Raw genomic sequence first — 11,765 nt, 5'->3', positions numbered from 1 at the left:
CATTTTATTTTTATTAAGAGATAAGCTCAAATCCATAATATATTTAGCACATCGTTTTAAATATATTTATTTTGGTTGAATTGGTTAAAAATTGTTATATTTCTCATTTAATGATGATTTTAAAAAGTCAGCTAAGTTGATATATTTTTAATATTTAATTTATTATATTGATTGAGAAAAATTTGATAAAGATTTATACAACAAAGTTTATCCACTAAAACACACAAACAAAACATTATATTTGAAAGTTGATTCGAGCACGTTTTTCTATTGTATTTGAATGCATTTATTTGTATCAAATTAATTTATTAATAAATATAGTTGGTTTTAAAAGCTATTTTTGTTATTTATATGTACACATAAATATGAAGCAATAATACATCAGATTTTGTAAAACAATTTATTTGCAAAACATTATTTTCATTTACAAACACAATTAAATCCCTATTATACTCAAATCGCACTATATTATTTTATACACATACACAATGAAATTTCAAAGCACTTAGAAATACTTGATGCGATCGTTAATGTAAAAATAAGGCACACATCAACAAGATAAAAAATATATATGTATAATAAATATTTTTTGATATACATATAATCAAACTACGATATAATAAAATATGTATGTATTCATTATCACTGGTTAACTATCAATAGAACTCTAATTTATATTAATTGACTCACGTATATACGCTAGTTTATAAATATTATTATGAATGTATAAACTATGTAATTTTTATTTAAGTGGAATGTTTAAGGACGATAAATTAAAGACATCCAGAAAGGACGAAAAAATTACAGACAGGACGTAAAAAATAGGTTTTACCTCACATTAACCGATAATGGTCACCTTGAGCAATAAATAATCCTATATTGTATTTATGTGTGTATGTGAAGAAAAAAAAATGTAGATACTAAAATATAGATTTTTTACTCAAGATGATCAAGTTGAATATCAAACGTTAAAACATGTTAAATGATTTATAAAAATATATAGTTATGAGGCACGAATACGGTGCCGAATCAGTTCTCTTAATTTCCTTTCCATTTTCTTAATTATATATAATTTTCCATAGGTGTGTGACGGTTCAGTTGAACAATGGCACTTATCGAGGATTCTTTGGCATTTGACACGCGACAGTAATATTATATTATACACATACATGTGTATGTAGAATATACGATATATGTATGTATGTATAAGTATATAAGTACATACATATGTGTGTATATAATAATTGAGGTGAGTTAAAGGAAGTAGACGACTGCGAAGTAAACGACGTTGAACATGAGGAAGGCGATGGGGAAGACGAGCCTGGACCTGGTGTCGATCCACATGGCGATCTCCTGAGGAGTCATCGTCGTCCAGGTGCCGTGGGGTGGAAGCTGGCCAGACGATTGGGGGGCGCAGCGCCCTTCGCTGTCCACCGACACGGAGACTGCGCCCCCGCCTGACTCTCGGCTTCCATTCGAAGCCACCAAGTCGTCGTAGCTCTGAGTTGTTATCGTCGGGATGTTCAGCTGAGATGGAAAACTCTGAAAATTCAATTGAATTATTCATCTAGACAAAATCATCTTCACAATAATATGTATCAGGTCAGTTCATAAGTTCGTGCGAATTTTCAACATGCACGGGATTAGCGATGACTCATTACTAAACCAAAAAGATTTCGAACTTGTCGAAATTTGTCATCGTTTGACTAATGTATTAGTCAGTCTGTCACCAATTTTCGTAAATATCGGACGCATATTAGTACCCATAATAAATGTTAAAGAAATAAATTTGAGATAAAAAAATAGGTTTTTTTTTACAAGGCTCTTTTTTAGTTTTGTATATAATATTAAGATATATAAATTATTATTTTGAATAAAAATAGCAATAATTTTATTTTATGTATAATTATGTATAAAACTAAAAAAGAGCCTTGTATATATTGTTATATATTTAGACGTCACCCATACATATTTCAAATTTGCAAACTTCAAATGCGTCTTAAACGATATTTTATCTCTATCGTAGTGGCGGAGGATCCATTTACTTATATTGATGACCAAAATGAGCAATATGGCAAAGTATGAAAACGATCGGATAAAAGGCAAATTTTTTCCTGAATTGTAATCGTAAGTGAAACGTAAAGGAGTTATGTAAAAATGAATATCGATAATCAATACAAACGTGCTGTTTTATACTTTTTATTTTCGTGTGGCGAATCCGCCAGATCTGCAGCGATAAAAATTAATAGTCTACATGGTGAAAATATTATCAGTGTAAGGACTGCCCAGAAATGGTTTAAAAATTTTAAAGTTGAATTTATGATGAATCCCGTTCAGGACGTCCTGTTAATTTTGATAACGGTTTCTTAAAAATCTTGTGGAGTCAGAGCTACAATTAACAGTGGATCAGATCGCAGAAAGGATGGATTCATATCATGGAATAGTCTTTCGTTATTTTTCACTTAAACATTTCCTGTCCGTCATTTCACTATTTAAAAATTTCATGAAAATGCGCACGAACTTATGGACTGACCTGATATATACGTTCATCAGATAGCAGATGAACGGTTGACTCGCCGACTGCAAAGGCACGTTCGGATGACACATTCATGATGATATGTATTACGTTGAATGCATAAAGTGAAAACATCGAATTAGTATGAATGGGCTAAATAGTGATAAGGGACGAGAGAACGTGGGGTGGGTGAACGAAGCAACAAAAATGAATGTGTGAGCTTTGTTCGGAGCAGAGAATTAAGTCGATGATAACCTTTCTAATAGAAAGGTTCTACATATGTATATACAAGGAGTCAAATATTGGCACCACTCTTCTGAGCCATATATGTACATATGTGTGTATTATACAAACTTTTAAAATATTTTATACTAGTGGTTTTACCCGGCTTCGCACGGTGTTTGTAATAACAACAGCTTAAACATGGCTTATCTAATAGTAAGCGTTAATTTGTTTTTTTTTTTTTTATTAAATTTATTTGAACCGAAAACAAGTAATATTTATCGACAGCCAATAAGAAATGGATTTAAAAACACAAAATGAATGGTTTTTAATATATGTATGAGGGAACTGGAACTGAAAAAATAGTCCTGTCCCAGAACTGAAACAGGAATCCAGATTCGGAACTGAAAAAATAATCCGCATCCGGAACTGTGAAAGGTATCCGGAATCAGAACTGAAACAGAAATCCGGACCCGGGACTGAAAAATGATTCCGGACCGGAACTGAAAAAGGATTCGGGAACCGGAACTGAAGCAGAGATCTGGATCCGGAATTGAAAAAGGAATCCGGATCCGGAATTGGAAAAAGAATCCGGAAACGGAACCGAAATCGAAAATGGAACGAATCGATATCGATATCTTGGTCATAGAAAATTGTATTTTTCGAAAATGTCACAGATTCTACAACCATATCTTTACATACTAACATACATACATACATACAAAGTCTCTTTCGAAATGATATATTAGATTTAATAGAGTTGACTTTCACCTTACATTGTGTTTCACAATAAGAAAAAACTTTACGATTATTATGAAGCATGATCACGAAAATTATGCAGAGTATTTTAAATGCGTAACGAACGTACGCACACATATGTAATAGGTGCACATGTATACATGTGTACATATGTACATATGAGTGTATAATGTAATCGTGACAAAAACATTGATGAAACACATGACAAAAACAGTGTAAGCTTTTTTATCATCATCAAAGCAAAACACTCCGAGGTGTCCAATTATTTGTCGATTTGCACGAATGCTAACACGGAATTTAATAAGAACAAAACATCGAGGAAAATATCCTACATATAATGTTCATGTCTTTCATTGTGCAAAAAACACTCTGCTACAAATACATATGTGCATACTGCTAACAAATTCGTGAATTTGGTGGCGTAGCGATTTTGTATACCGGCAGAAACATCAATTTATGTTTTCTTTTTTTTATTTCTTAAATGTTATTTTTTTGTTATTCTTTTATTTATTGTACTTTTTATATTAAAATATCAAGTAATTAATGAATGAATTATGGTTTTTATTTTTTTTATGCCTACATGAGTACCATGAAATAAAACTGAACAATATTTACTGCTGGCGGAACGATGTTTATGCCGGTATAAAATTTACACCCATTTGTTTACAATACATACACAAGTTATATAGAAATAATACTTCGTCTATATATTGATGGCTTGGTGTACAGATATTTTATGTCCATTTTTGAATGTGGTATACATACATAAATTAAGTTGAAAGGAAAAACCTGAATTATTCCAGCATCTAAAAAATTAAAATTCGATACAAATCCAAAAATGGGCATAGTCTAGGGCTTCCAAGAATTCGAAAAGCCGGTTTTTTTGGCTCGATCAACCGAATTTTTAAGATTTTCTTTAATTAATGTTTTTTTCATCAAAAATAACAATCATGAATTTCAAATTTCTATGAAAGATCAAAATAAATGTGTATATCCAAACTTTCTTCGGGAATAGGCGTATATTTCTTTGAACAACAAAAAAAGGCACCGCACTAAACGGTGGCTTTGAGATTTAGTAATGGACGAAGACCTGGTCATAAACCGATAAAATATTATTGAAAGCCTTTCAAAATATCGGCAAACTGGGTTTTTCATAATTTGTAGTTTTTGCGTGTACACGTATAAAAGTATAGAAAACGTTACCATAAGTAAGAATTCGTTGTTATTTTAAGCTAAAACAGATGTGTAATATACATAACTTTGACAGATGGAAATATTTCATAGTTCATTACGTTTTCGAACACAGATTCATCTCAGCATTGCTCTTATTCACGATTCCACGATTACAGTTTGTGTACGAGGTAAGACATTATTTTTTTAATATATTCTTGATAAAAGCTTATTTAAATCAATTAATTATTTGTGCGTATTCAGGATTTACCATTTTACCGCTGCGATATATAATAGAAATTTTATTATTTGTAATATTTGTAATAATAATGATCTTGTGAAAGTTCATAATGTTTATGACTCAATTTAATTTATAAGCTGATATTTTTTTGCATAATATAATATGTATATTTACAATTTTTTTTTCGAAATAAAAATTTAATAGTTAAAAAAAATCTTAATTTTCTGAAACCGGTGAAAGCCGGTTTCAGAAAATTAAACCGGCTTTTTATTTGTAAAAAAATCAAAAACCGGCGTTTTCTTTTGGGCAGTTTTTTGGGACCCCTTGGACATACAATATCTGTGCACCAAGCCATTGATATGTAAGTTGAAATGTTTGGTTTGGTTTGGTTTTTGTGCGAGTAAAAGTTTTGCTTTGAACATGCATTTGGGTATGTCGGTTCTGGTAGGTACTGTTAGGTATGTAAATATAATATGTGCTCACATGAACTGTCAAGTAATTGTTGTAAGCAGGCCTGTTCAAGTTGGGTACGCCAGGTGCTTCGTCCAAACTGGAGCACGAGTGCGATTTAGTCAGAGTAGATTGACTTTGACCCAAGTCTTTGCGCGCCGGACGCGGTGTTAGAGTGCTCTTGAGAATATATTTGCTGTTGACCTTCTTCAGCTCCACAACTTGTCTGAAACATACGTATTAATTATATATCACCGCATTCTGTCAATAAATTCAACGAATCATTTCTCAAAGTGTTTTCACCGAACAATACTCACTTTCGCCTCCATATGATGTTGACGAAGGCAAACTCGACTAGCGATCCAAATATGAAACCGGTACAACCCAAGAACCATACTTCGCTAGCTTTAATATATGACACTTTGGGTAGAGTCCTGCCTTGAGATGAAGCCAACGTGATGAACGACAACATAGTGCTAGTTCCTAAAATCAATTTTTCGTTATATGTATGTAGCTTATTTCAGAAATCAGAGTTTCAAACGTTCCGTCATCGGTGCTTGGAAAAAAATATCAACCGATTATCTTTATTTTTAGTATTTCATTTACTTATGTACCTATTAGTGACATGCGTTCGGATCACCGGAAGCCACCATTTGATCGGCCGACATAAACAGTGGTGTCACCCCAATTTTGGATCAACCGGTTTCCAAATTTTTTTTCAATAAAATTATTTTGAAAATATATATGAAAATATTTTTTTTCGTCAAAGGCACTGTAAAGTTATTAAGAGAGACGCCCGTAGACCGATGACGTCATGGTGACGCGGACCAATGGTGGAGTCGGGCGTTGCGGCCAATGGCTGCGCCAGACTCCTCGACCAATGACTGTAATGTAATACGTGTATGCGCTGAGCGCTCTATGATATAAGTATGGTACGCTCTCGATCGGTGGCATTCGGATCCTGGCCTCCACCTGACGAGCAGCTAATAAAAACTTGGAACCTGCTTGCATGTTTTCTTGTGCCTCGACCTGACTCCACTTACCTCTGAATACTCTTCAGCACTATTACATGAAAATTCGTTAAAGTTTTCAAGATTTGTGTAAATTTTGACAAAAATTATATGAATTTTTAGATTAAATAACAGGTTTCCGGAAACTTTTGATATTTAACAACGGGTTTCTGGAAACCATTAGGGTTACACCACTGGACATAAATAAAATAATTATTATATACAACACCCACTGCCCAAAGTGATAACGCATCGCACATGCGCAAAACCCAATCTTATGCCCACACAATATACGATTATACAATACACGATATACGATTCCAAGGGGAGAAAGAGAGATGGAGCATGGTGTTAACAGCTTGCACTACACATACGCATTATGCTGCGTACGGACCAAACCAGCGACGATTTTGGTCCAACGTTTTAACCAGCAGGATAAAACCAGTAGCGTACAAAATATCGAAATAAAAATTAAATTTAAAAATTGAAATCAAATATCAAAATTAAAAATATTATTATTATATTAAAATTAAATTCAAATATCAAAATAAAATTATAATCAATATATTAAATTTAAAATAAAATATTGAAAGTTAAAACAGAACATGCCCATTTTAAATACATTTTCGAGATTGACCTAAAATTAGATCATCAACAATCACATACAGGTAATCCTCGACTTTTGTTTGTCGAAGATGTTTTGACTTACGTAGATACGCACTAAGATCGAAAAAAAAAATCAAAGAATTATTATTTTTACTTCCCCGTAATGCGCAGTTACTGAGAATATATCATGTGTTAGTATGGGTGACCGAGCGATGGTCCCAACCCGACACGTTGTCGGTTTATCAAACGAAATTTTTTTAGTCTTCAATTGTTTCTCTCGTCGAAATAAATCAATTAATTAAATCATTTCAGAGGTAAATTTTATTGGATAATGTCTTCAATTGTTTCTCTCGTCGAAATAAATCAAATAATTAAATCCATCTCAGAGGTAAAATTTATCGGATAATGTCTTCAATTGTTTCTCTCGTCGAAATAAATCAAATAATTAAATCCATCTCAGAGGTAAAATTTATCGGATAATGTCTTCAATTGTTTCTCTCGTCGAAATAAATCAAATAATTAAATCCATCTCAGAGGTAAAATTTATCGGATAATGTGTGATTATTAATTTTATTTCGACGAAAGAAAAAAAAAACCCTTTGACAAATCACCGACATTTTTTTTGTTAAATATTTCATCGACGGTGAAACACAGTAGTGTATCGTGACGACTTATAAGAAACAATAACAAGGTTTTTTTCACTCGTAATTATAATATTTCTCTGGTTGTAATGCGTATCGTCGTAATTCAAAACATCAACGATGATCTAATTTTAGCTCAATCTCGCTCGTTAGATTAATTTTGATATTTAATTTCAATTTTTTAATTCAATTTTTATTTCGATATTTTGTACGCTACTGGTTTTTAAAGTTGGCCCAAAATCGTCGTTGGTTAAATATTTCCGAAGGGGGAAACACAGTAGTTATCGTGACGACTTATAAGAAACAATAACAAGGTTTTTTTCGCTCGTAATTATAATATTTCTCTGGTTGTAATGCGTATCGTCGTAATTCAAAACATTGTTGTAATTCAAAACATCAACGATGATCTAATTTTAGCTCAATCTCGCTCGTTAGCGTAATTTTGATATTTAATTTCAATTTTTTTATTTAATTTTTATTTCCATATTTTGTACGCTACTGGTTTTAAAAGTTGGCCCAAAATCGTCGTTGGTTTGGTGCGTACGGACCATTAGGGGATTATTTTATACAATTATATATGTTACAGTTGAAGTGTATCTTCCAGTTGTAATATATATATATTTTGACTAGTTTGAATATATTCCGTCTAACCTACGTAAGTTGATTCATTACATTCAGTTATTTAAATGATTAAATTATAAGTAGATACCAGGTAAGATGGAGAGGTTAGGTTTTCGCGAAAGCGTCACTCGACTAGTAAATTGAGTTGGAAAGTCATATTTTTGTTTTGAGTTCTTAGAGTTATCGTAATACGGTACTCATTACCTTTATTGATAATGCCTAGCAAATATTAGGGCATTTTTTTAACTCTTAAGCATTTGTAAACGATAAGAGCGGTAAAAAAGCAACTGTTATATTACAACTGGAGCACATTGTTGAAAGTGTATTTTCGTTTTTAGAGATATATATATATATATATATTTTGTGTGCGCAATTATATATGTTAAATTGTATTCAATTATGAAGTACCTAAAACGTCAGTTAATATATTGTCATCTATGTCACCACTATTTGAGAATGATTAATATACAATAAAATGTATGTACAAGCTAAAAATTCATAGATGAATTTCACATATTAGGTTATTAATTAAAAAAAATTAAAGGAAATGTGTTGGTGCTGTTACCTTTTAAATATATTTAATTTAATATTTATATTTAGGCAACAGCATGGTCGTTACGCTTCTACTTAACACCGAGAGGCACCGGGTTCGATCCCATGAGCTGACCTCGATTGAAAAGAACTTTTCTGAGTACATCTGTAGTGCTGCTGGTCAGACTTGAATATTTGTGACTCCAGGTCGATCGTTTCCTATCAGAGTTTGCCAATTTTCTCCGATTTTATTGTTGAAACGGTTCCCGTTTAAAAATTTGCTAAAAATCCTTCCTAACTACTATGTCACCACTATTTGAGTATGATTAATGTACAATAAAATGTATGTACAATTCATAGATGTCTCGTTAATTTGAGAGTTTTTCAGTGTCTCGTAATTCAGCGACTTATGTATGTAATAAAAATGCTGCGTTGTTTGTTATTGGCCAGGAAGGCGCATTGGGGTTTACCTTTTAGGCCTTCCTGGTTATATGTACATATATGTTACAGTGAAAGCATATTTCAAGTGAAAAAATACCAATTCAAGCAAAGAAAATGTATCAAACAATGAGTTTACAACGTTTAACTCTATAAATTTAACCCTAACAACCCAATCTTAAATAAATAGGGCCAACCCTTACTTAACCTAACCTATCCTAACCCTTAAATAATAACACCCCTAAAAATCTAATCTAACGTGAATAAAACCAAACCTGAAAATGTAACTGGTTATGATTTCACTGAAACGTCAGTGAAAATCTATTTTCACTTAAAATATAATTTCACTGTGACATATATAATAAATAATAAATAAATATATTACAACTGAAAATGCATTTCGACACACATATATCAAGTAGTTTTGGATGATTCTATAGTATACTATGCGAATTCAAGATTTTAACACTTTTTATAATGATAAAAAAAAACTTAAAATCGATTACATTAGCGATTCCCAACCCTTTTTCGACTCGAATATATTTATAAAATTTAAATTATTTATATTTTTTAACATTTAATAAGCCTCCTCAATTCGATTTTGAAATGACGATGTTAATATTTTTCTGCATTTTTAAATATTTTTTTTGCATATCACTAAACGACCTTTGGCATATCCCTGGGGGTATGCACATACATATACATACCATGTATGTATGCGTACCCCAGGTTAAGAAATATGAGATGTCCAATATGACATGTTTGTTGTTTTGTTCTTATTCAAGATATACAACAAGAATACCACATTTACCAGCCATTTAAAAATGAAATACAAATACATATGTATGTACAATATATAAAAAAGAATTACAGAAACTAACCTAGAGTGATTCTCGGAGCTGATTGGTCGGCCTGTAACCAAAAGGATACCCATGATATTGCCACGATCATCATAGACGGTATGTAATAATCCATCAAGTAGTAACCCATTTCTCTCGCCAATTTGAAAGAAAACGTGAGTGCACTGAAATTGCCAACTGCAAAAAAATAATTAATATACATATGTGTGTTTCGTGACTTTAATTAAGTAGTACATATCCAAATCAGTGTATAGAGATGTGAGCTGTAACTTTTGTTAAGAAAAGCAACTATGTATGTATGTTTGTTCATAGCTCTATTCACGACTAGACCTCATCTATCTTTGCTTTATGTTTGGTATTATTCAGTGACAAGATATTGTAAATTGAGAAACTCACTGAATCCACCGTGTCTGGGGTCAGTCCAATCGGAGTAGACTAACGATTCATTGATCCACCTGTCGAGCAGAGTGAACTCTGACAGATGAAGTTCTGGCGCCAAAGTCACCGGTGACAGCTCTTCCCAATGTAATTCCACCTCGCTAGAGCTGTACATCCCTGCAAAAACAACACTGACTCACTGCTATTGACAATAACAAAAACGGTCAAACCGTTTCAATTGACTCGATCTTCACCCACTTATTTCTAATTAATAATAAAAATAAAATAATATACTCACAGCTCTCGAAGTTCATCGAGCAAACTTGCTCATCGAACGGAAATTTTTGTAAATTCATCCAGCAATAGATGACAGCTTGGATCCTCCTGCTGAAGAGTACCACCCCATCAGGTGATATAGAGACCAGGACGTCTTTGGAGTCCGTGCCCATTATTGTTGACTTTTGCTCATTCGAAAGAAACACGTGTGGCGTCCATATTCCGGTCCTTAAATTTGTCTTTAATTAAAATTTTACCATACAACATATTTTGTTATAACTCTTCTTGAACGGAATACAACAAATACCTTAATTGATCTTCACCGACTATGACTTTCCTATTGGGCGAATACGTCTTGTATGCAAGTCGTGGATCAAAGTAGCGCAGTTGGAGCAAAAAGTGAAGTTTGAAATGCTAAAAAATTATAATAATAGTAATAATTATAACTTTTATTCCAGGCGATAGGGAAAATAGTGTGATACCCAACGCCCATATATATAAATAATATTTAGATAATAAATACAATATTATTGAAAAATAATAAAAAACAAATACCTAAATAAATATATAAATAATAATATTTTATTTTATTATACATCAATTAATCAAGCACACTCGTCTAACAGATTGCTCCAAAGCGACGAGTGTGCTAAAAAGATTAAGAATGGACAAAAGGGAAAAAAGTACATGAAATACAAGTAAAATTACATATGTAAATAGAAGAAAAGAAAAATAAATAAACATGAAATAAAAATTCTTAACTGATCAAACTAACTCAACCGTTCTAATTGGTCTCGACTTCCGTAACTTAGGAAGTGGTGCATAAAATGACGAGAGATGTGACAAACGTCAATGGCACTATCCAGTGAATTTAAGAAACGGAGGCCACGAGGAATGGGAGAATTACTATAAGCCATAGTTCTGGCCAGAGGAGTGTTGAAAAGGGGACGATGGTGGGTCCATACCACACTCTCCGGAGCATGAAGGCCCAACTCAGCCTGGATAGACGGACAGGAGATAAAGCCTTTAAATATGGAAAACAAGAAC

The 11,765-nt window shown here is 32.5% G+C and overlaps 2 protein-coding genes across 2 annotated transcripts in view; one reads left to right on the top strand and one right to left on the bottom strand.

Moving 5' to 3' along the window:
- The window catches only part of LOC143916579 (uncharacterized), a 590,438-nt gene that overhangs the window by 316,974 nt on the left and 261,699 nt on the right, over positions 1-11,765 (top strand). The gene's annotated exons all lie outside the window — the stretch shown is intronic.
- LOC143916336 (pH-sensitive chloride channel 2-like) overlaps positions 390-11,765 on the bottom strand; it is a 41,796-nt gene continuing 30,420 nt past the window's right edge. Inside the window, exons 3-9 of the mRNA XM_077437368.1 lie at positions 11,026-11,132; positions 10,741-10,946; positions 10,461-10,619; positions 10,086-10,241; positions 5,675-5,840; positions 5,391-5,583; positions 390-1,542 (exon numbers count right to left, since the gene is read on the bottom strand). Coding sequence (XP_077293494.1) covers positions 1,255-1,542; positions 5,391-5,583; positions 5,675-5,840; positions 10,086-10,241; positions 10,461-10,619; positions 10,741-10,946; positions 11,026-11,132 — 1,275 coding nt within the window. The 3' untranslated portion in view covers positions 390-1,254. The remainder of the gene's footprint in view (positions 1,543-5,390; positions 5,584-5,674; positions 5,841-10,085; positions 10,242-10,460; positions 10,620-10,740; positions 10,947-11,025; positions 11,133-11,765) is intronic.

This window comes from Arctopsyche grandis, chromosome 9, assembly GCF_051622035.1.
Source record: "Arctopsyche grandis isolate Sample6627 chromosome 9, ASM5162203v2, whole genome shotgun sequence".
In the NCBI taxonomy this organism is placed as follows: domain Eukaryota; kingdom Metazoa; phylum Arthropoda; class Insecta; order Trichoptera; family Hydropsychidae; genus Arctopsyche; species Arctopsyche grandis.
This window is presented reverse-complemented; position numbering and strand designations above follow the sequence as displayed.